The 25,893-nt window shown below is 38.5% G+C and overlaps 1 protein-coding gene and 1 long non-coding RNA gene across 9 annotated transcripts; one reads left to right on the top strand and one right to left on the bottom strand.

Annotated features, from left to right (window-relative positions):
- Window positions 1-34: 34 nt before the first annotated feature.
- On the bottom strand, window positions 35-25,191 carry LOC105223979 (CTP synthase). 7 transcript variants are annotated; one of them, XM_011201909.4, is made up of 5 exons: window positions 6,182-7,883; window positions 5,851-6,089; window positions 5,559-5,773; window positions 5,237-5,386; window positions 3,646-4,965 (listed from the first exon to the last, which is right to left on the bottom strand). In XM_011201909.4, the coding sequence occupies exons 2-5, from the start codon at window positions 5,871-5,873 to the stop codon at window positions 3,950-3,952; spliced, it is 1,404 nt and encodes a 467-aa protein (XP_011200211.1). In that variant the 5' UTR covers window positions 5,874-6,089; window positions 6,182-7,883; the 3' UTR covers window positions 3,646-3,949. The 7 variants fall into 7 exon arrangements, with proteins under 7 accessions (XP_011200216.2, XP_049315266.1, XP_011200211.1 ...); XM_011201914.4 differs by lacking the exons at window positions 3,646-4,965; window positions 5,237-5,386; window positions 5,559-5,773; window positions 5,851-6,089; window positions 6,182-7,883 and adding exons at window positions 35-2,557; window positions 2,731-3,232; window positions 3,292-3,462; window positions 24,624-25,191; XM_049459309.1 differs by lacking the exons at window positions 3,646-4,965; window positions 5,237-5,386; window positions 5,851-6,089; window positions 6,182-7,883 and adding exons at window positions 35-2,557; window positions 2,731-3,232; window positions 3,292-3,462.
- LOC115065979 (uncharacterized) lies at window positions 15,633-16,408 on the top strand. Of its 2 annotated transcripts, none has more exons than XR_007423078.1 (2): window positions 15,633-15,772; window positions 15,928-16,408. It is a non-coding gene; the product is annotated as an uncharacterized LOC115065979 (long non-coding RNA). The 2 variants fall into 2 exon arrangements; XR_007423079.1 differs by having other exon boundaries at window positions 15,677-15,796.
- Window positions 25,192-25,893: the final 702 nt, after the last annotated feature.

Here is a 25,893-nt window from a genome sequence, read left to right as displayed (position 1 = left end):
AACATAAGTCCAGCAAAATAATTAGAATGAAATGTTTGTTTCCTTCGTTGACCTTCATTTTATTTCAGATTCTTTTATAGACACAGTACTAAAATATATTTTTATACAAAAATTTTTAAGTACAAAATCAATTAGTCTTCAAATTGGCTCCAATTATTTCTCCGACTGCGCGAATAATTCCAGCAGAGTAAAAACTAATTTATTTTGCAACTGCACTTACTCTAACGATTATTTTAACTTATATTATTAATAACCTAGTGTCATAGGTTTAATTATAATTTCGAATTACAATTCAATGTGGATTTCTTAGAAAAAGTAACGAGATTTTTATAAATGAGCCAATCTTATAGCAAATTCAATTCAGTTTCTAGTTACTTGCCTCATTTAGGCACAAGGGAAGCATACTAATGTTTTTTTAGTAAAAACAACTGTAAAAACTGGCACACTTTTAACATACAAGTATATAATTCTTATAATCTAACAATATGCTCTATTTCAAGATTTACAGATTATGAAAGCATATATAATTTAATTAGATCTTACACTTTAAAAAAATCGTAAGTAAAAAATGATATATTTCATTGGTCGCGACCTTACAGTCTAACTACGTTTGCAGTTTGAAAGCAGAAGCAAGAAAGCAAGAATATACAAGTATTTTGTTTCTGAACTCAACTATAACTTTCGCATATAGCCTAGAATGCAACAATTTTTGTATTGAAGTATAAAAACTTAGGGACTGAATTTTTGCAACGTTTATGATTTCACTTTGTACTTAAAAAAGAACTGAGGAAATAATCTATTTTGAATATTAACCCAAAGTTAGACCGTAAGGACTTTGCCAAATTGAATTCACTTTTGTATAATAATATTAACGATGCTACATCAATAAAATATTTCAATTTGAAATCTAAAAAATAAGTATACATAGTTAAGTTAGCGATAACATTGTTTTGGAATTGTTACACGCCTCACTCACAGTATTCAAAACTTATTAGCAGTATTCAAAAAAAAATGTGCTTGCATATCTACTAGTGTTATTCTGTTTTTTTATTTTGTTTGCTGGTGTGAGTGCTTCTGGTGGCGGTGAATAAATGTTGCACCTGTTGAAGGCTAGCTCAGCCTCTTCCAAACATCCGGAGTGAGCGAGCGAGTGAGTGGGTAGGTAGGTAAAAAAAAAAAGTATTTTTAAACATTGACTCGCCACCATGCACACCCACCAGTACCACAGAATAAATGTACACTCGCAAATGTTTTTGCGGAGCTAAATATTTAATTGAAAACTGCTAATACCAAAAAAAGAAAATGTGAGCATTTTTTAAAAAGTGTAACACATATAAGCAACTGAAGATAAACTATTAAAATTAACATTTTTGAAATATTTTACCAATTGAATTATCTCTATCTAACCATTTCTTATATATTATGGAAAACCGCTTCTACATATGTTTAACGCAAGTTGCCATTACTGCTAAAACCATTGGTAGCTCCAGTAGGTGTATTTGCTTTAGGATCTCCATTCAGCTGTTTTTCCTCCGATGCTATCCCTTTGCAATTTGGTTTTGCATCCTTAGCGCGTCCATTTGGCAGACGTGCGGGAGTTGACGGCGATAAATATCCATTCAATTGCAATGGCTTCACAGCATTAACGAGTTTTTCGCACTCCTCGGCCGAGAGCTCTTCATCAGATGATGCATCGGAGAGCTGACGTGGGGACAAACGGCAACCACGTGCCAAATAGTTACCCAGCCGCTTCTTCGAAGCTAATATTAGCCCCAGAAATGGTGGTGATGGCTTAAGCGGCCGTGACAAGTATTCGGGATGATATTGTGTGGCAACGAAATAAGGATGGTCACGCAACTCAATAACCTCCATGCGACGTTTTTCATCATCATAGCCTACAAAACGCATGCCATGTTCCTCCAACGTAGGAACATATTTTGGATTTACTTCATAGCGATGTCGATGGCGTTCATCAATCGTTTTTGGGTTGCCATAAAGCATTTTTATAATGCTTTTCTCATCTGAAAAAGTGGTTCTACGTTTACCTAAACGCATCGTGCCACCCATTTGACCAGTGTGATGTTCGGGCATATCAATAACAAGTGGATTGCCGACCTTGGGATCGATTTCCGTAGTGTTTGCGTCTTTTAGGCCCAGCACATTTCGTGCAAACTCAATAACAGCCGCTTGCAAACCTAAACAAATCCCCAGCATAGGCTTCTGTTTTTCGCGACACCAATTGCATGCAACTATTTTTCCTTCCATGCCACGTGAACCAAATCCACCTGGCACAACTACGCCATCGCTATCGCAAAGCTGCATCCAAGCCTCATGATATTTAGTAGGGTCTTTGTCACGTGTACCGGTCTCCAGGTGGCAAGCTTCAATAAATCTCAAGTTTAACTTAAAACCTGCAGCAAGTGAGGCATGTTGGAGTGCCTTCAACACGGATGCGTACGAATCTTCTAAACGCGTATATTTACCCACAATGGCAATATTCACTTCCTCGCGGAGAGTCTCAGAGCGGCGTGCTAGGTCCTTCCATTGCTGCAAGCATCTGTAATTCCAAAAAATATTCGGCTTAATATCTTTTGTTTAAATAAGTAAAGTATTGTAAAGTATTATAATATACCAAATAAATGGTTAATAACTCAACATTGGAAATTTATAGTCACTGTAGACGCGACATTAATCTACATTTAATATCTAACATAAAACTCATTTACTTACTTCTCACGCTTTACTGACTCAATTTTCAGCTGCAGACGGTCATTGAGGAACTCTATAACTCCGTTCTGTTCCATTAATAATGGAACATGGTATATGGAGCTAAGATCATGAATACATATAACCTGATCTGGCGCTACATGACAAAAGTTACTAATTTTTTCCTTCACTTCGAGACCGATTGGTTTCTCCGACCGACAAACTATTAAATCAGGGCTCAAACCAAAACCACGCAACTCACGTACAGAACTTTGTGTTGGTTTTGTTTTCGGTTCACCAGTGGAACGTGGTGAGGGTACAAGTGAGACGTGCGCTACACAGAAATTTTCACGTTTTACGCGAAATTGAAATTGGCGAAAAGCTTCCACGAAAGGCATCCCCTCAATGTCACCGATTGTGCCACCCAATTCTATAATACACACTTGCGGCTGTGAGTTGCCTTGCACTGGACGTTGAGACACGCGTTCTACCCACTCTTGGATGGCGTCGGTAATATGTGGAACAACTAGAAATACAATTTAACAGTTATTCAATTTACATTATATAAAAACTGTGAAGAATTACCTTGTACAGTTTTGCCCAAATATTCACCAGTACGTTCTTTCTCAATAACTTTCTGATAAATCTTACCAGTCGTTATATTGTTGTCGCGATGCAAAGTTATATCCAAAAATCGCTCATAATTGCCCAAATCCAAGTCGACCTCACCGCCATCATCCAGAACATATACTTCACCTGGGAGAAATAAAAAAATATATTAATTTAAAAAAATTATTAGAGTACATATGCAATAAACCAAATGCATATGATTGCTGAAAATAGTATATGTAAGTATGTATTTTAGTCAGCACTTACCTCACCAAAAGACCTTGAACTACTGTTCGATATTCAACGTGTGAAAATATTTAATAACCCATATTTCTTAGCACAAATTCATGTTTTATTTCTGGCTTAAGCAAATAACGTTTGAAAACGTTAAAACTAGATTTTTAGATTGAGTTCCCCATAGTGGGGATGCCACACATTGTAGCATTATCTGTTTTTGTATGTATGTAGGTACACTTACAACTAAGTAATACATCCAAGTATTCATATATGTATATATACAGTCTTATATAGTGAGCTTTAAAGTTACAAAACTAAAAAGAAAGAAGTCGTCTTCACAATTTTCAATTAAATGAGCAACTAATTCTGTTATGACTATAAACAACAACGTTACGATTTATTTGGTTTCTTCCAAATCCTCTTTGTAGAGTTCCTTGAATATTAACTTTTGAATTTTGGTGCGAATGCGCAGCTTTTGCGCCGCTGTCAGCTGCTTCATATATGGATGCAAACTCAGCAGGTAATGATAATCGTCATCCTCTGGCACAATCGGCGCAGTATTGTCCATCGTTGATGAACCATTAAAATTGCTATCCTCCGACAAACGCGGACGTTTCAACTTAAGCGCCGGTATTAACCCATTCGCATATGAGTGCTTGGTGAAATTCAAGTGTTCGTGGCTGCCGTGTAAACAACTGCTGCTGCCATTTAAAGAGAACTCATCGCGCTCATTATTTAGTGCTGCGGCCACAGCTGTGGTAAGTGCGGATGCGGCGGATGTAGTTGTAGGGGGTGGATGGTGTGCTTTATTGTACAGTGGTGGCGGTGAAACAGAGCGTTTTTTGTGTTGTTGTGTCGCGGCTGCCATTGAATTGGTCGCCACACTTGCTGCGCTGACTATACTGGAGTTGGGTGTTGAGGGTGGTGTAATGGAGGTGGTTGTTTGTGCAATGGTGGTAATTATGTTGCCCATGCAAGCGCTCAGCAAAGAGGGCGAGCTGCCGTTGCTAGTCAACAAGGTGTTGTTGCAATTTTTATTCACACTATTATTATTATTGTTAGCTTCCATGGATTTCTTGGACAAATCTTGTGCTTCCTTCTCGTCATCATCATCTAAAAGGTGTGCAGCTCGTAGTAGTACGCCAGCGTTTTTTAGAATTGAGCGGGCATCCTCGGTTTTTATGGAAGTCACAGTTTGTGTATGAGCGGCTGGTGGCGTTGGTATTGCCACGTCATCATCATCTTCATCAACATCGTCCTCATCGAACTCTTCATCGCTGTCCTGCATGCGACGTATGAGCCCATTAGTGAGGTCAGGTTCAACCACAGTCTTCTCACAATCTTGACTTTGTTGCGTAAAGTAGTAAGACTGATCCGGCTCACTTTTGGGCATGCGATGACGCATATGATCAGCTGTAAAAGCGAATTACTTTTGAGTGTGCACTAAAAATGAGTTAAAGACAAAAACAGAGAAGCAGCAATAAACAGTAGGCTTGTGTGGATACAGGTGTTGTTCACAACCAAAAATATTATATTAAAAATTTTAAATTTTATTAATTTTTAATCAAATTTTAAAATAAATGAGAAAATTCCACATTTTACTGTTCAACTGCTTAATACTATCCTCTGTTGCTATCACAAAACACGTCAATTCAATCAATTTTAAATTATTTTAAAAACTCACTCAAAAACAGCAAAGCATAATAGTGTAGCCATTTCGATTCAAATGTGGCGGGTTCCACTAGGAAATCACCTTGTTCCGAGCGCGGAATGCGTTTATATTCTACACGAAAATTATCACGCAGACCCTTCCATTTAGCCTTGAGCACCACTTCTATAGCAGCCAACCGGTGATTGCAGAAGCCACACAAGATGTAAAAGAACGCACAACGTGAAACAAACAAAATACAAGCAAATCAGCGATGAAAGAAACTAAGTCAAAAGTCAAAAACCAAAACAAGCATAGAAAAATGTGCTTATTCGGCAAATAGTAACCAAGTACTCACTGGGCAATTTATGTGCGCTAGACAGCTCATCCCACATTTGTTCTAAAAATGCTTTGTTGCAATGGAAATTACGATTCCAAATGGCAGGCCGTTCTTGAACGTCGCGTATAAATTGTTCAACGTTCAGGACGATTGTAGACTTCTTTGGTGCCATGAGTAAAAAGCCGTTTTGTGACGCCAGTTTTAAACGTTGATTCGTTTTGCACTTCGTTACCCTACAATCCAAGTAAATCGAAAGTTAAGCTTTATACTAACAAGTAAGCTGAGACGCGCGCGTCGATTCGTTTATTACTGCTGACTGATTGAAACGTTCATTTCCGACTGATTGCTGAGCGCCTAACTGCCTCTCGGAACGGCCAGTTAGCTAGCAGGCTGAATGGTACAACGGCATATAGGATCGATGGAGTGGGGTAGAACAATGTGCATGAGTGAACAGTGAACAGTGAGCGTGTGAGCGCAGCGACGTCAATGATGAACAACAACCACGAAGGCTACGACTGCTGCCTGCTAACTACATCCCGGCCGCAAGCACTGCGTTCGAATTGAAAGCAAAATGTCGGCAGCGATTTTTCAAAAACAAAATCAAGTGGGAAAATAATAAAATAAAACAAAACCTTACCAACCTGCGAATAGCGCAACGCATGAAAGAAGGGCCGTATACAAGCAAGACAAAGTAGCAGTAAACGCTGCCGACGACCAGACAGGCACACACAAGCCGACAATAAAAAGGCGAAATGCTGATGAAAGCGGCAGGGGAGCCAAAGCCGCTTAGGTCGCTGAATCGCTAACTGTCTGCCGGTTGGACAGACGTGCACCGCCAAACGGAGGTTTTGCCAAGCAAAGCGAATTATATCGGCTGGCCACACAGTCCTACAGCCAGACGGTTAGCGAGCGAAGGCAACACTTAGCTGTAGATTGGTGTATGGCAAATAGCACGATAGTGCGAACGACAAGCGTACACACATAATGACACCCTTCTTGAACATTTCCCTACATAAATACGTACATACGTAAGCGCTGTATGTGTACATGTTGACACACAACGAAAAATTGGAGTACCAGCCGCCGGGTCGCGAAGAGCAAAAAAGAAACGGTGAATCGGACGTCGGAACTGAGGACGGCGATAATGATGATGGCGTTTGCTGCGCGCAGAGCGCTAAGTAAGCAAAGTGACTGCGACGACGATAACGACGCCTAGTTGCGCGCCAAAGAACAGATGCAGCTGGCGAATAATTTGACACGTTCATCGCGATGTAGGCGACGACAGTGAATGTGTTGAATAAGGAGGCGAAGGCGAGATGAAGGAAGCCACAACAAAAGCGCACGACACGCTTCAATGCAGAGAATCGACAAGGCCTAAAACGAACATGTGAATGGCTTGACGGGGGGTAAGTAAGGGGAATTTGAACAGGACAACGATTGACTGTTGGGTGGACCACTTTTGCAAAAGTAATTTTATACTACAACACGGCACACAAAATTCAGCAAGGACTTACATACATATGTATATGTACATACATAGGTACATATGTACATGCATATGTATATACTTACTATATACTCTTATTCATCTATACTAACGTAAACCATCTGAAAAGCGCCAAATAACTTAAAACGCTTAGGTAAATTGGCACAAGATACTCGCCAAATTAAACACAAATTTATTAAAAAACAACAACTCCTGGAATATGTCGCTTGCAGATCGGCGCATGCAGGTGGCAAAGTGGACCAATTGGAAGCATTTCTGGCACAAAATTTGGCTCAACAAAAGTAGCTCAAGCCGCCAGAGTTTATAATTTACATGAGTGCTACAGGTAGATATCCTATTACAAAATAAGAGGTGCGTTGTAAATCATTGATATTTAGTATACGGGGGATGGAAAAAGAACGTATAAACACTGATGATTTTTCAATACACCCAAAATATTTGTTACATTGCATCATGTCCCAGTAAACGATGCGCAGTCGCTGAGAAAATCGCGCATCACAAATAAAGTTCATGCTTTTGGCAAGGATATGCAGGGATGGCGGGAGTCAGATTGAACTCAGAACTTATTATTAGTTGTTTTAATATTAATTTATACCAAGTTTGCATTAAATTCAGAGGTTATTATAAATAAGGTAGCTATTATACCAAAAATATATTATATGTACATATGTATGTATGTATATTTTCCTACATGTTTAAAGATGTTGGGCTTGTATTTTTGATGAAACGGAAGAAATTATTTATAATCAAACTTTTTGGTTTTAATTATAAAATTCTTTATCTTCATACATATATAGTATATATGCTTACAATAATAAAACTTCTTACTGTGAAAGTAAACTTTGCTGCAAGGTCAAATAATAAATCGCATCATTTTGCATTGTTGTTTGAGCTTGAATATGAAACATAAGCTTGGTAGTATTTAAATTCGTACGAAAATTAGTAGTATTATTTTTACTTTCGATTTCTAGACAATGTGCGAGCGGACGCAATGAATGGCGTCTGGACGAACACGGTACCACTTTTAGCGAATATTACGCACTTCTGAGCGTAGAACTGTACTAGGTTAATATGTAAGTTTCTATAGTGTACATATGCACATGAAAGCACTTAAGATGTGTAGGAAAGGTACCGACAATATCACCTTCCATTACCTTAACATACAAGTGCGCATATACATACATATGTACATATGTATGTATGTGCACATGCCGTTAGAAGACCACATCCAATGGGTCTGGAGAAGTCAGAAGGGTGCCGAGTAAAAAAGCAATACCAATCCCCATTCCTCAAAGATATGTATGTACATATGTATGTATGTATGTACACAAGCATCCCATGTATGTATGGACAAACATATACATATGTATGTATGTATAAAGACTGCATATGCGACACCCGCAGCTGTACAATTTACTCGCTCGCTGGAGACAAGCAATGCCGCCAACAACGAACACATCATCGTTGCCAAACATACTGCTGCCGGTGATACTAAAAGCAATATCAGCACCGTAACTACCACAAACGCACCAGCCTCCACTGCCCCTCGAAAACACAGAAAACAACATCAAGGCTAGCGAAGCGTCAAAGCCAATGCAGCATAGTGAATGTGAATGGTCTCCCGTTATTGGCGACGAAGGCTTCAAACAGCAGTAATTGCAGCTGTCGCGTTCCTGCGCCCCAACAACACAGATATATTCAAGTTAGCTAGTCGATCGAAGCGCCGCATGTGTCTGCGCTCAGGCCTCCTTCCATTGCTTCACCCATCTACAGATACAAGTAGGTGTGTATGAATATACACAGTCCTATCCGAAGCTAGCGTTATGCGTTGCACGCGCTTTTTGACCGTTGTTGCTTTTGTTATGCTGTCGTTATTGCTTTTGTTGGGATCCGTGTATACCGTTGATGGGTTTTGCTGTCGTTAGTCGTTGCTGAGTTTATGTGCCGCTTCTGACTGTTTGCTGCTGACTCAGTTACCACTATTTCGCGCTCCTTTGCTACTGTCACTTTTGTTGCTTACATGATGTTGTGTGTACGTAACATCGCTGCTGTTGTTGCTCTTCGCCGTGGTGGTGAAGTATCTTTGTCGTATTCCACACTCCATGCGCGATTCGCAAATTTTCCATGCCCTTTTGCAATATTTTCTACCCCACCTCACGTCGCGACCCTGAAAACGACCGGCACCACAACCGCCGACACCACCATCAACACACTTCCGTCTACCGCGCTACACTTTGCTTTCCTTCAATTTCCTTTGCTTTTTCGGTTTGTCCACGCAAAGTCGCGGCGTCAGTTTGGCACTTTGTTTGGTAGCTTTGCGAATGATGAAGGCGGCGTTGATGGCGTGTGTTGTCGCTGGCGCTGGCGGCTGTACGTGCCGTGAACAAAAGTTCACTTCGACTGCCAGATTGCCGTTGTCGTTAATATTATGTTATTATTGTTGTTGTCGTTGTTGTTCTCGTCGTCGCCATCACCTTCGTCTTTGTCGCTGCCGATGTCGTTTTTATTGTTATTGTTTATTTTTTGTGACTTTTATTTCTCGCGCTATAGCGACAGCAGGAAATACCTCGCCGCTTTCACACTCGTTCGCATCCAAACACATAACAACAGCAACAACGGCGCACACGCTGTCGCTTCGCCTTTATGGCGGCTCAACAAGCAAATGGATATGTGCAAAAGCACTAGCGCGCAAAACTCAAAAGCGAAAATAAGCTGAAAACGCAGAGCATAGAAAAAGTTGAAAAAAAAATTAAAGCAGAAATGCCGCAGTCTGGCACCGGAGGCGCATACTGAAATCAAACCAAAGTAAATTACTCCCGGCATGACGCAGCCACACAGTGAAGTATCAAAGGTACATACATGCACACACAACACACGCATTTCTCGAAGGCTTGCTGTATACCGTATGTATAGCTGTGAAGTTGTGTAGAAAAGTGTGGGAGCTTGCGATAAGACTGAGCAAACTGAAAGGAAACCAGAAGGTAGCGACGCACAGGTAATTCGCGGCCAAGCAAGTACACGTTGGCAAGCGTTCATTTGGGCATTCACAGCGGAATGTGCTAACAAAAACAACCAGAACGGCGTCGTCATCGGCTGTGACCAAATGCCCAGCAAGTAATACATATGTATGTACATAGGTATTGCGTCGCAATGCCGACAAAAAGCTAAGCAAGTTCTTTCCACCCAACATTTCATCAACTGAAGAGCATAAACAAATTAAAATAAAGGAACAACACTAACACCGCAGCGCATATCGACGCACACAACAACGTCAAAGGAAGCGCAATAAAATTTTACAAACTTGCAACAGTTGCAAATTAGAGCGCTGTGCCATCTTAAGTAGAAATAAAAGAATAAACATGTTCGAAAAAATATATAGAAAGACGATCGAACGGATATTAAAAGATGATGCACTTACAAACATTCGCTCCAAAACTATTGTATATAGTTATGTACATACATGAGTATATAATTTTCATTTATTAAGCATAACTCCACAGTACCGTGAGGGTCATTCAAAATTTGCTCAATTCGCAATAAAGTATAACGTATTTTATCGAGAGCTTTTTTGAATTTGAATTTTGAAATTCAAATTCTTTACTTTTTGTAAGATACTTAGTTTGTAGAACTTAACGCTTTGAATTTGATATTCAACCTCATTCTTTATTCAAACTAAATAAAATTTGTTAGGAGAAAATCCCTATTTTGAGAACTTTATTACGCGAGGGTCAGCTACTGGTTGGAGATTCCGAAGGACCGGAATCACTCCACTTATCATACATTCAGTTTTATAAACGTTCTTAGTACTTGAGAAAAAGTAATCCACCAATAAAAAAAATAGGAGAAATTAAGAAAGTCACAAAGATTTCTGATGGGATCTAATAAGACGCCCTAACGGAGAGTATAATTAGATTACAAGTGCTGAACAATGTCCCCGACCTCATACATTTTATATGTATGTAAGATTCTACTCTAAGCCTGTTGTAGCACTTACTGTGAATATTAACTATCTCCATTAAATCGAAAATTATTAGGTCCGTAAACTTATTTTAGAGAAGTGTCTGTGTTCCGACGATTGTAGGTTCTATTAATCAGAACGGATCCCGGTGTTCATTCGGTAGCTTTCTATAAAAATATTTGTGAACTTCTTTTCTTTTCTTCTTTTTCACAACCACTAGGACTCTACTGGGCTGTTAAAGGTCCATCTAATTATGATGGATCGTATTGGATTTCTTTTGATCTAGGTTATTTCTCGGCAGCAGCAGGCTTTCCTATCCTTAAAATTTTGAAATATCAAATCAACCGAACCAATGTAATTCCATATGTAAGTATGTGCGTACGAATAATAAGCGCGAAAATTAAAACAAACTGTAAAGTAATCATAGAAACAATATTGTGGCAAGTGCATACGAACTGAAGAGCCCAGGGGGAGGTGCAGTTATACAAACGTAGTAATCAACGGCGCCGCCATGTACCGTGCAAAAGGGGGACAACGAACAATAGGCAGGAAAGATACATGCATATATTTAAGTATACATACATATATACATACATGCGATCCCAGCATATAGTGTATACATACATATGTATGTATGTATGCATATACTGCCGTGGTATGATATATGGTGAAATGAAGTCAGGCTACCAAGCAGACAGGGAGGTGGCCGCTGCGCGTGCACGCGTTGGTGGCGGTTATGCAGGCGTCGCATGAAATATAAAATCAATAAAACACACGCGCGCAGCACACAAAAGCAAAAGGACCCGTCGGTACCACGAGCTACTGGCAAAAAGTAGTAGCCCTTGCTACAACACCACTACGTGCTGATTACGATGATAAAAGTGTCGGTGACGGGTGACAGCATGACTTTGGAACAGGTGATGGTGCGCGAACCGTGGGTATGTATGGTGGGGACGCGCAACGCCTCAATCAAGTCAGCTAACTAACGAATCAGTACGCAAGCAAATAACTGGCTAACAACCAATGAATATATTCCTATGAATTCCAGTTGGACTCGGAACGATGTAGCAACGTTAACGATGGTGACACGCTCACACGCGCAAACACACACAGAACACAAAATAGACTTGAATTGCGCGTCCACGTTCGCGTTATCACGTGTTAAAATATACACACTTCCACTGCTGATTGCAGTCGGCTCACAACTGAATTGAAAATTCAGCTGAGCAGAGTCACACACCAGCCAGCCAGCCAGCCAGCAAGGCAGCCAACACATTCGACCATGCGGCTGCAGGCAGAAAGTCAGCGAGGCAGTTGGGCAGGCGTTGAATTAGCAGCAAACAGCAAGCAGTAGCGTGTGGAAGCACATTTGTGAAACGCAAACGCTTTTGCCTCCTCCTTGCACGCCAGCAAGAGCACCAACGCTACCAACGTCAGCTCCAGCCAGACAGTCAACAGCCGCCATAAGGCTACGTCGCCACCAGAACCAAACCTTGCGCCCGCCTGACGATGACGACAATGATGATGATGATGACGATGCAGACGAGAGAGGTGAAGCCCGCGGCGCGACATGTTGAGAAGGGTAGACGCGAATGGCGTGTATTTGCGCGCTTTGAACGCTAGGCTTGTGCGGCTAGTGAGCATACAATTTGGGCTTTTCAAGTGGAGCGCATACCACTCATATACATACATATGTACATCGACAACGGTGCCAACAACAATGACGAGCATAACAAAACAACAAAACCGCAGCACACGGCTCACCGCGGATTGCACACAGCAACACAGTACCAGCCGCAACGGTGCGGCGTTTGTTGTTATTTTTGTTTTAGTTACTGCCATTACACTGCTGCTGCTGCTGCTGCTACTGCTCACAACGCCACGATAATGATGACGCTAACGCAATGAGGATGGATGGCTGTTGACTGGCTGTTTGGCTCCACGGAACAGAGTGCGGGGTGATTGCCGAGACAAAAGTTGACGCAGCACAACAACAGCAACTAGTCAAAGAGGGGACGCTGCTGACTGACTGGCACAGCGCGCGGCTGTTCGCCAGACCAAACAAGGCCGAGCCGTGAGGGGTAGAACTCGGCCACCGTGTGCGCGCACACTGAAATTCGCCAAGCGCAAATTTCAAAAGCGAATGAAATGGAAGCAAAACAAAGTGAAAACAAGCGACCGCCAGCAATGGAGGCTCAGCATAAAAAATCGAAAAAACAAGCAGTTGGCGCGACGACACAGCACGCTCCGGCTCGATGGCTGACTAGCTGGTTGCATGGCTCGTCGGTTGGTTGGCTGACAAAATCATTCCAAATGACGGTTGGCAGGCTGGCACTGGCGAGCGAAAAATAAACTCAACAAAGCAAAAAAAGAAATGAGTACCGCAGCAGCGCACTACCGCAACGCAATAGCAGACAAAAACAAAAACTAAAAGCTCCCAATGGAAACGGAAAAAATCAGCAAACAAAGTGAGCGGACAGGCAAGTAAAAAATGCTAGAGCAAGTGTGTGCGGCTTTGAGTGGCGCTGTGGCAGGGTAGATGCGCACCAATGTGGCGAAAAAGTAAAGCAAAAAGAGTAAAAGGTAAAAACACAAATGCAATGAAGTGACAAAAAAGTCAAAGACAAAGAAAAACGCGGGAGACAGCGAAATTAAAACGCTTTGGCGACTGTTGGGCAGCTAACTGCCGGTGTTGGCAATCACCAACAAGCGCAGTAGCGGCGTTTTTCGTGACGTTATCGACATACACACCCATTCAAACAGCAGAGAATTTATGTGCGATCCAACGAAACGAACAAGAAGAAGCCCGCAAAAGGAAATTACTACGACGTCGCCGCCAATAGCGAGAGGTGATGGCGACGAATCAACGCGAAAATTGCCCAGCAAGTCGACTGTCCATTAGGCAAATAAGAAATAAAAGTAAAAAGAGCAACGCAACGACCTAACTGAACGGTTGACTGCCTAGCTGGCTCGCTGGCTTGGTGGCCTGCCGACTGGTTCATTGGCAGCGCATGCAAGCGACGACTTCAATGGCACATTATTCTTATTTGCCAATAAGCGACTGAATGTAAATAAAAGTGGCGGTGTATGCACATCTATGTGCGAATGTCTGTATGCATATGTGTACAAATGCCATATATTTAATGACTGGCTGACTAGCACGCAAGCAGGAGAGCTGTGGCGGCTGCTTGAGCAGCGTTCGCAATGGTGGCGGCGTTGATGATGACAATGACGATGGTAAATAACGCTTGGCAACGCGCAACAGCAGAAACACCAACAACAAGAAGCGAATGAACAATAACCAGCATTAAAACTGCTGTGGCAGCGACGGCTGGCCAAGCTTGTTGGCAAAGCCATCTCAAAGCAACAGAGCGGCAACGCGGCACGTATTTTCGCCAGCGCAAGCAGTCAGGCGAAGGAAGTTCGAGTGTGCAATGTGCATACGCGAGGGGGTTTGGATGACGTATGAAAGAGTAGCAAGCAAAAGCGTTGTGAAAAAGGAAAACAGAAACGCGAAAAGCTTTTCGCAGACAAAAATGGAGAAGGGAACAACACATGACCGCATGGGCACATGACGAACAGGCAGACGGATAAGCAGAATGTGGGGAACGGCTGCCGCAGTCACGGCGTGCAAATTACGGTTGACGACGGCACACCAATAATCACAGCAACACAAATGGCCTCGTTGTCCCGAGCAGGGTGATCTAAGCTAAGGCTGCGTAGGCCGAGGGAAACAAGGGTTGAGACGCAATCACTGAAGCCTAACCGCACAGAAATGTTGCTCCTAACTATGGCGGCTATAGCTGAGACTGGTGGTGGCTAGTATCGTTCTGGCCGCAACGTTGCCAAATGGATGGCAGTAAAAATGCGTTGAGTTTTGCTGTTGAGCAGAAAAACGGGGCGCATAAAATCGCAAAACGCAATTCAGTTTGTTTCTATTTTTGTATTTTTTACGATTATAATTTTTTTCGACTTAAACATTCCCTTTTTGCACACATATGTTACAGCTGGCTTTCTCGCACAACACAATCGACAGCAGCCAGGCGCGCTACTGATAAACCTGTGGGGGGTATATAGCGAAAGCGTATTACACACGACCATGGCATATGAATGTATGTATGCATTGAAATGCACACACGCAATATTAAAATAGCGCTCGCAGCAGAAGCCAACCAGCCATTAAGAGCGAAACGAAGCAAAAATGCTATAGTTGTGGGGCATGATGAAGTAGAATGGAGTGACCGGTCAGCCTGACACTGGATGAAAGTAGGATCCGATGGGTGTTGTTTTTATTGTAATCGCACATTGTATATTACTGACTAGCAACGTGATGATGGTGATGGTGATTACGATGATGAAGTAGCAGCACACAACCGCCTGACGAACGGCGAAATGAATCGTGAAGCCAGACACTGTTTCAACGCGGCATATGACGAACTGATACACACACACATACATATATACACTTCACACATGCCAATATATTGCAGCTTATATGCCCATAAAATTAATAGCTCTCCGAGGAGCGTGCACATGGGTCAGTGCAAGGTAGAGGGCGATTTGACTAGTGTCGGCTTTTCGGCAAACCGACTGCAGATACGAGCCGTTATATTCGGTCAACGCGTAACACTCGCGCAAAACGCCAACGGTTGCGGTTGGGCAGATAGGAAACTCAACTACGTGTATTGGGACGTTGTTGCGAATGCAGATGATATTGCGAACGGAAGTGGGCGAGTTGAAGAGTGTGTTGTTTTCCACCATAATGAAGTATGACAGATTTGCATAACTTGAGTAAATACAATCAGAGTCAAAAGAAAGTATACAACACTTGTTTATTCCATTACTTTATTTAAGTTTTTACTTAGTGATATAATGTAACAATTTATTTTAGTATAATGGTATTTAATACTCTTCAACAACAGGACAATGATTCTAAACACATTCTGAGAATTGTTAAAGAATGGATGATGCAATTGGATCACCTCATATTGACCGGAACTCAATCAAATCGCGCATTTATTGGATCACGATCAAACTAGAAAAAGAAAGATTAGCAGGAAGGACATTGTTTTGAATGGCAGAAGAATGGCAAATTGCATTGAACTGCAGAAGAATGGCAAAAAATTTTACCGGAAGTAACAGGAAATCTCAATTCAATGCCGCGCCGTTTACAAGCTGTAATTAGCACACATAAATATGAAGTATTTTAAGTTTTCTGTTCTTAACTTTTGTTTTTGTAAGAATTGTGTTTTCTTTTTCCATAAACTTAAATAAAACAAACCAGTGTCGTTCACTTTCTTTTGACGCAGACGGAACATATGTATATACATATGTACATATTGTAATGGATTACTCGATGAATTATCTGCTTTGAAACTTAAATAAAATTACAAATTTATTGGATTCTTTATTTCTAATTCAAACAACTGAACGCTTTATTACTCGTTATTCGAGTTTACAACTTCTTACTCCAGCTCTACTAAGCAACACTCTAACTCGAATTGTGTTTTGGTCACTCTAACACTCTGGCAACTACGACTTTCAATGTCTGGTTGATTCTAACACTTTATCGTCTTTTCTGTTTTGTTCTGACATTCGTGTTCGTCACACGCAACGCCGCAGCCCGAATCAGCTGATGTACTGAACACATAACGACGACAGACGACAAACGACATCTGTCAAATATTACACACGTTCTTATGGACACTTATTTTGACGACGACACGAAAACACGACCGTAGGCCGACAGTTGTCGTTCTCGCTAATTCCTATTTGCCAGCGACAGTAGAATGAAGAAGAGAGATGAGGAAGAGTGGTGATGCCACTAATATGTAAAATGTAAAATTATTCACAGCTCTTACAAACTTGACGTTATTTTACAAATAAAATAATTGTAATAACAATTGATAATTTAAAACAAAAATATATACCTATTTACTTATTTTGTGCATAAAAAATTTAACTTTTAACAAAATATTAAAATTTCATTGAAGTGCAAGGTATTAGTATGGCAACAAAGATATTGTGTACATGCAAAATGGACTGCTGCGTTGTTTTGTGTACATGCGTTGTTTTGTTTTCATTTCACTTTCGTACTCTCGTTTGTCGTTTGTCGTCTGGTCGTTATGTGTTCAGTACATGATACGACCTATCTTATGAATCCAAATCGGTTGATATTTGCATTTCCGAAAAAAAAAAATTTAACTATATGTCTTAAAGATAAATTGTGCATATTTAGTTATTTTAAATTAGCCATTTTTTTTTTTGATAAAATAAAGGGATTTTATGACTTCAAAGTCAAAACTAGGTAGTGCAACTAATTAACAACGCTTTCTTTTTTTGGAAAAATTATTTTATTTCGGGTCTAAAGTTAATATTTGGTTACAAACCCATTACTGTCAACCACGGCTTGAAATCTAAGAGGCATTGACTCCACTAAACTTTGGCAAGACGTCCGTTGGAATATTATTCCATTATGGTTTAACCTTTTCGTATAATTCCCGGAAATTTCCAACTTTATGTGAACGAACTCTTTTTTTCAAATGTGTCTAAAGATTTTCGATTAGGATTAAGTCCGGGATGCATGATTGTCAGTTTAATAGAGACAACATGTTTTCCTGAAACCATTACCAATCTCGCGCAGTATGTTTTAAGTTGTTATCTTGCTGGTACATTCACGATGCGGACATATTGTCATCAGGATATGGTAACATTACATTGTCCATGACTGAATCATATTTGAACTGGTCCATGAACCCCATTTATTTTACAAATAAGCTCAACACCTGAAATCATCATTATACAGCCGCCATCATGTTTTAAAGTTAGCCTAGTGTATTTGGGATCCAACTCCTTGCATCGAGGCCTGCGGACACAAGTTTTTCCAACTGAAGATATCCTATGTGTCTTGCTTTTATCGAAAAATAACTATTTTGCTGTCCAATGGCGGTATTTCTTTGCAAACTCTAAGTGGCTTCTCGATTGCCACGACAGCCGGTTCTACGCACCGGAATTGACTCGGATTTTATCCGACCAAGAGCTGTTTTTTCTGCGATCTAAAAAAAGTGCCTTCAGAGAGTAATGGCTTCTTCCTTGCAACTTGAGGCAATATTTTGAGACTAACGCTAGAGACTGTTTAGTGAATAGTAACTAGTCACAAATTGAGATTTTACCTCAAAATGACTCAAGTAGAGACTAGAGACTGGTTACAGAATCCCGCTATTACATTGAAACATCGGCCACTAATTGAAGCATAAGTCTAAGCGTCCTGATTAGACATATTGGCGGTATGAAATGCTACCAGTAACTCTACATGAAGTACCTTCAATTTATCTTGGTATGGTTCTTTCCAACTTCATTGTGACTTTTTATAAGTCAGGGTGATATACATATAATGATATTCAATATCCTTCTACAAATCCCTAAGAACTCATTGCCTTGTCGTATTTTGTTTCCTTTCTCGCACATAATTTTGTTTCAATGTCTCATCGCAGCATATACAGTGCGTTCGAAAAGCGTAAACCGTCCTATTTTATGAGAACGCAATGTAAATGATTAGCCAACACCGCTTCTACCGCCCGCTTTACCGTAAGTTACTGTAGAATTCGACCGACCTTTTTCGACTAAATTTAGTACGTAGCATTTTTTTACATTCCTACATATGTATATATGTTACAGTGCGAGGCACGATTACGATTCTTTCGGCGCCGCGGTTTGATGGTACGGATGGATAGAGGAGGTCCTCAGGGTTAAAAAATGTATACGCATATACCGTCCTCATACTCATAGTTTTCGAGATATTTCACTTTAAAGTTCCACAATTTTATATGCAATTCACTCTTATTAGGGGTATTCTCTTGCTCTAGCAAGATTGCAGATTGCAAAAATACTACACCGAAATATACAAGGGCACGAGAGCACCCATTGCAGAATCAAGTGATATATGAGCGGCTGATTCAGTCAATTTATTGTAAATGTCTATTGTGCATGGCTATTGTGAATTGGCGCACCTTCTGCATGCATTTTTAACAAAAAAACTGTAACAAAACTTTATAATTTAAATAGAAATTATAAAATCTAATTAAAATTTACCTTTCTCAACAGTTTAACGACGTAATATGTCTTTATGTAAAATGGCAACTACAACAGGGTTGCAATTTTATTTTTGCGTGACATTGCACGCTAATATACACGGGTTTTGGTCTGACATATTTCACAGCCCTTGCAAATAATTTTCTGCGTGTGTTTGTTGTTGCGCCGTTGTAAATCTGCAATGCTTGCACCGTGCACCGGGTTTTGCAAGAGCAAGAGAATACCCCTATTTTGTTTTGTATTGTTTTTCTTTACATATCATGACAAATACCAATGTTTCCACATATTGTGTTTTGAAAAAACTATTAAACAATTTTCTGTTTAACATACATACATATATAGAGAAAATGGTACAAATGGTTGCTTCAAAAAAAAAATAACCCTGGTCGGTCCAACACCGGGGTGTTCATAGTTCCTTTGTGTCGAACTACTTTCTGTTGTATAATAATACTTTTCTATATTTTTTAAATAATATGTGTTATATAATCCATATAAATATATGAAACAATAGATCATTTTGAATCATTTATATCTCTAAATATGAAACAGAAAAATGTATTACTATATTTTCAGGACACAGAGTATGGCAACACTGCTATTTGTCATAAATGTAAACACACAAATCTCTTGAAAGTTTGAATGTGCAAAATAGTTTTTAAAACATATTTATTTTCTTAAAAAATACACAATTAGTGTAAATTTTTTATATATGTATAGGGTGATTTTTTAAGAGCTTGATAACTTTTTAAAAAAAAAAAACGCATAAAATTTGCAAAATCTCATCGGTTCTTTATTTGAAACGTTAGATTGGTTCATGACATTTACTTTTTGAAGATAATTTCATTTAAATGTTGACCGCGGCTGCGTCTTAGGTGGTCCATTCGGAAAGTCCAATTTTGGGCAACTTTTTCGAGCATTTCGGCCGGAATAGCCCGAATTTCTTCGGAAATGTTGTCTTCCAAAGCTGGAATAGTTGCTGGCTTATTTCTGTAGACTTTAGACTTGACGTAGCCCCACAAAAAATAGTCTAAAGGCGTTAAATCGCATGATCTTGGTGGCCAACTTACGGGTCCATTTCTTTAGATGAATTGTTGTCCGAAGTTTTCCCTCAAAATGGCCATAGAATCGCGAGCTGTGTGGCATGTAGCGCCATCTTGTTGAAACCACATGTCAACCAAGTTCAGTTCTTCCATTTTTGGCAACAAAAAGTTTGTTAGCATCGAACGATAGCGATCGCCATTCACCGTAACGTTGCGTCCAACAGCATCTTTGAAAAAATACGGTCCAATGATTCCACCAGCGTACAAACCACACCAAACAGTGCATTTTTCGGGATGCATGGGCAGTTCTTGAACGGCTTCTGGTTGCTCTTCACCCCAAATGCGGCAATTTTGCTTATTTACGTAGCCATTCAACCAGAAATGAGCCTCATCGCTGAACAAAATTTGTCGATAAAAAAGCGGATTTTCACATTTCGAACCGAACACTGATTTTGGTAATAAAATTCAATGATTTGCAAGCGTTGCTCGTTAGTAAGTCTATTCATGATGAAATGTCAAAGCATACTGAGCATCTTTCTCTTTGACACCATGTCTGAAATCCCACGTGATCTGTCAAATACTAATGCATGAAAATCCTAACCTCAAAAAAATCACCCGTTATTTGAATGTGTACAGTGTAATTAAATATAATAATGAAATAACGATCCTGAGGATTAAAACTATTCAAGTCCCTAGGTATAGATATGTGGACCCCAGTAGTAGACTTTTGACAGAAAATATCGGTAAACGTGTGAGATATAGAATTTCAATTTAGAGAGAATTCTTTCCAGAAAATATGAAAAATGGGTTGGATCGGGTAAATACTTCCCTGAGCTCTATGTACCTAATATATATTTGAGTTATTTCAATGAAAATTTGTAATTGAGTAAAACATAACATCCTTGTAAATCACTGAAATTTTAGTTGATATACCCGTACATGGAATGGTGAGTGTTCAGTTACATTGAGCTCTTATAAGATAAGTAGTATCAGCTGATTCGGTCCACGGTTTTGCGTCAGTCACTAACTAAAGCATAAATCAGTCAGAAACAAAAAAGCTTTTAGCGCAGTAGATAATATAAAAATTATGATTTATTTTATAACTCTCTCTTCTTATATTCATACTTTCGTAAATACATACATAGTATTTAAAAAATAAATAAAAATAATATACAAAACATTAAAAAAAAAAACTTTACTACTTAAAATTATTTACTAAGTTCAAAGAAAATTATTTTTGTTCCCTCCATTTCGTGAATTTATATTCAACACAGTATTGTAAAAAAACAAAAGCAATAAAATGCTCATATCCTTTCTAAAGCTTAAGTCTCTTAATTTAAACGTTGATGCAAGTGCAGTGGGTAGGACGAGCTATTAAAAATGATTCAAGGAATTATAGTCCACCGAAAAACCCAAAGCTTACAAAAAAAAACATATGTATGTAAAAAGGGGCAACAGGATAAATAGGCATACAGTGTAAGGCTTTAACAAAAGTTTCCGATATTTGTTTTCTAGATTCAATTTTGCCACTACACATGGCGATTGGACCATAAATAAATGAAAGACAGTTTGTTTAGCAATGAATCTAAATTTAACATGCGATTCTGTACTGTGATACAGTCTCAAGTCTCTAAATTTGAGATTTTAATAGCGGGATTCTGTAACCAGTCTCTAGTCTCTATTTGAGACATTTTGAGGCAAAGTCTCAATTTGGGACTAGTCTCCAGATTAAGAAAATATATATGCATAATTGCCGTTGACTTATGGTTTTTGAGATATTTGTATTTAAAGATCAAAAATCTAAATATTTAAAGTTATCTTTTATATTCAGTAACACTTCACATTTCTTTAAATCACGTTGTGGATCGTCGGCCAATGAGCAAAAAGAAGTTCTACACAAAAGAACTGAAGAAGCCTTGGTATTGGTCCGACGTTCGCCAATGCAGAAAGGAATTCTAAGCGAAAAACTAATGATACTTACATATGTATGTATGTAATTTATATCCTGCTATTGGGGTATTTCTTCTGTAAAATATGTATGTATACATACATATAAGGTAACACTGATTATTTGGTAGAATCAACACTTGCCTTATTGTGTGAACAAAAAATATTGAACAAAAGTTATATGTACAGTGGCGGACAAAAGTCTACATACACCCCCTATTTCCATTGATATGAGAATACAAAATGTTTTTAGAAAAATGTATTGATACAGTTTTATTCTAATATCTATTATAATCACAATGAACCAAAAAAATTCATTATTTAACATAAAACAACAAATTTATGGAAGAAAAACTCAAAAATTGCTTTGACAAAAGTCTACATACAGTTCAAATCTCCTACTTTGTACATTGTAATATTAACAGTAAGGTAACGTTAGCCTTTTTCTTTTATTTCAATATGTTTATTGTTTGATATTTATTGAATTTAGTTGTGGTTTAAACATTTCAATAGCTATAATGGCTCCGCGAAATGAAATATCAATTGATGTAAGAAATTTGGTGATAAAAGAGAGAAAAGAAAAAAAATTATATGGTGAAATTCCTAAAATTTTAAACCTGAGTCGAGCAACAGTACAGACAATTTTAAAAAACTTTAAAAATAATGGTTCCGACGAAAATAAACCGCGCAGTGGACGCCCAAAAAAACAATCTCGTAGAGACGTCAGCCTGATTCTCAACGAAGTAGACCAAAATCCAAAAGTAAATGCTCCAAATATAGCCGTACGCATAGCAAGCACGTCACAAATGAGTATCCACCCAAGAACAATAAAAAAAATCTCTAAACGATAACGGATTCCACAGTAGAACGCCACGGAAGAAACCTTTTATTTGTGAAAAAAACCGGAAACTTCGTTTAAAGTTCGCCAAAAAACACAAAGAAAAGGAAATGGATTTTTGGAAAAAAAGTTTCATTTACAGATGATTCTAAATTCACCCTTTTTGGTAGTGATGAAAGGGCTAAAATTTGAAGGAAAACTAACGCCACGCTTGAACCGAAGAACGTAGTATCAATTGTGAAGCTCGGTGGCGGCAGCGTAATGGTTTGGGGAGCTGTTGGGGCCTCTGGAGTTAGAATGTTGGACTTTATTAAAGATGAAATGAACGGTTATAAGTATAAGTCTCTGTTGGAACATAATTTGAGGCCTTTGGTGGATACTTTAGGGCTCGGTTCCGGTTGGATATTTCAACAAGATAACGATCCGATGCATGCGGCGCAAAATGTTAAGGACTGGGTGCTTTATTATACTCCAAGGCAATTAAATACACCGCCTCAAAGTCCAAATATGAATATTATTGAACATGTCTGGGAGATTTTGGAGCGTAGAATTAGAAAGCACCAAGTTTCTAGCTCTGCTATACTCTAAGAGCGCATATTGGGACCTTGGAACAGGATTACATCTGCAGCGTTGACAAATTTAGCAGAATCAATGCCACGGCGTCTTCAAGCAGTTATAGATGCCAATGGGGACCCAACTAAATACTAAAACGTCTTAATAACTAGTATTTTGTAAAGTTTTTCGCACTGAATTAAGATATTTTTGTACTGTATGTAGACTTTTGTCAACACAATATTTGAGTTTTTATTCCATAAACTTGTAGTTTTATATTAATTAACGGATTTTTTAAGTTTGTTGCTATTAGAAAGAAGATTAGAATAAAACTGTATCAACACATTCTTCTAAGAAGTTTTTGTACTCTCACATAGAAGAAAACAGGGGGTGTATGTAGACTTTTGTCCGCCACTGTATATTGAATAAAAGTTATTTTAGCTCAATTTAATATAAAATAAATAGGTAGAAACAAATTACTGAATTGATATTAGCTATAAAAGTTTAAAATATAAGTGAAAAATTCTTTAAACATCGGAGCAACACGCGTTTTAAATTGTTGAAATTTTAAACTTTAAATACAAATATCTCAAATATCATAAGTCAGCGGCAATAATAAATCTTAATCTGGAGAACCTTCCCTATCCGTACATACCCTAAATGCTATTTTAAAATTTAAGCCATTCTTTTAATAAACGAGGCCCATTAAGCAGTCGGCTTTCAGCCGGCCTTCAAAAACAACACCGGGTGATCATAATACATTCGCGTCGAACTGCTTTCAATACGCAGAAAATTTAAGTGCGTTGGTTAATTCATCAAAAGATTTTTGTAGGGTTGTCCAATTATTTAAAAAGAAAGTTATATTTTGTAATAAGTGCATAATAATCACATTGAAATGTTTTTGCTTTTTTCTTTAGTACCGATATTTACCACGTGTGCTGTAGTGAACATTTAACTCAACAAATGGTGCCAAATTGGGAATTTATAAATGGCAACAGAAAAAAGCTAAAATGCACGCAAAAATATTTTGTACTCTTGCCAATTCACATGCATATGTACTACTTATGTACATATGTTGACATCTTGAAAACCTCATATGTATACTTAAATAAAATTATATGTAATTGAAGTATGGAATTCTATTACTTACCGTGCTCATAAGGTGAAAATGTTCCTGCATCTATATTGATATATGGATCTATTTTAATTGACGTTACATTAAGACCACATGATTTTAACAAGGTTCCAAAGGATGATGCGATAACACCTTTACCGACACCACTGATAACACCACCAGTTACTAAAATGTATTTCATCTTTTTAAAAGTAAGAAGTTTCCACTTTCCGACCGAAAGAGTAAAAAAGGCGCACTAGAATTGTTTTTCTATAATTTTTCGATAAATACACTTGACAACTGTGATGATTTTTTCTAGCCAAGCAAGCATGTGGTTATAAAATTTGCAGTGATTTTTTATGTCAGCCGGCTAATGATATCCACTTCGTAATTTTTACCACTTTCGTAGTTTTTGTCAAATTCACAGCACCAAAATCAATTCATAACAATTAATTGCGTATTTCAGAAACTTTTATTAGAAATATACCACATGCTTTAATAGAAATTCTTGCACACAATACAAATAAGAACATGCTAAAATCGTGTTACCAGGAACGTAAAGAGAATACATGTAGAGAAGGTCCAACTACGGATGAGTGTGTGAATTGTCAAAAACTAACATAATGCGATGAGCGAATTGACATTGCAAGCAACGTGTTCAGAAAAAGCAAATTATATGGTTTCACCACAGCTAGCCCGAAAGGTGAAAATTTAACAGTGGCGCCTGAACGGAGTTGAGCATTGAATGAAAAAGCAGAGAATGTTAATAAATAGAAAAAGCACAAATGTTAAACAAAATCTTTTTGAGTACTAATTTGTAGTTTTCACTGAAGGAACATCGGAAACAAAAATACACCATATAATGAGCAAACGGGGGAAAAAGGCTATAAATATGTAGACAAAACGAATGATCGGAAATGAATTATCGATTGACGAGACTATTTAGATTTGTTTACAATTTCTATGATATGACAATATATATTACAAATAATCTCTTGAATTAAAAAGGAGGATTATTGGTAAAAAACGCGTAATAAAACAAGCATTTAATATATGTACATATGTATGTACAGTGAGTCAATTAAGTTTTGGCTCACCTTGGTCCACTTTGATTCAATATAACTTTTGAATTAGCTATTAATTAATATTTCGTTAAAAAAATATATGTTTAAATGAAGTTTATTTAATATATATGTATGTATATACAAAAACTAAAAATAACAAATTCATATAAGTAGAAACAGGATAGAAAAATTGTGAAAAAAGGTGAAAAAGACAGTTTTAAGAAGTTTAATAATTTGTTGGA

This window comes from Bactrocera dorsalis, chromosome 5, assembly GCF_023373825.1.
Source record: "Bactrocera dorsalis isolate Fly_Bdor chromosome 5, ASM2337382v1, whole genome shotgun sequence".
Taxonomy (NCBI): Eukaryota; Metazoa; Arthropoda; class Insecta; order Diptera; family Tephritidae; genus Bactrocera; species Bactrocera dorsalis.
Note: the sequence above shows the minus strand (reverse complement) of the source record. Positions and strands in the feature narration are given on the sequence as shown.

Excerpts from the sequence above, each read along its gene's own strand:
- LOC105223979 (XM_011201914.4), bottom strand. The coding sequence starts at position 24,789 with ATGAAATACATTTTAGTAACTGGTGGTGTTATCAGTGGTGTCGGTAAA. Across the intron at positions 3,233-3,291 it reads TTTGGGCAAAACTGTACAAG|TTGTTCCACATATTACCGAC; the intron begins GTAATTCTTCAC and ends TTGTATTTCTAG. Across the intron at positions 2,558-2,730 it reads GAGTCAGTAAAGCGTGAGAA|ATGCTTGCAGCAATGGAAGG; the intron begins GTAAGTAAATGA and ends TTGGAATTACAG.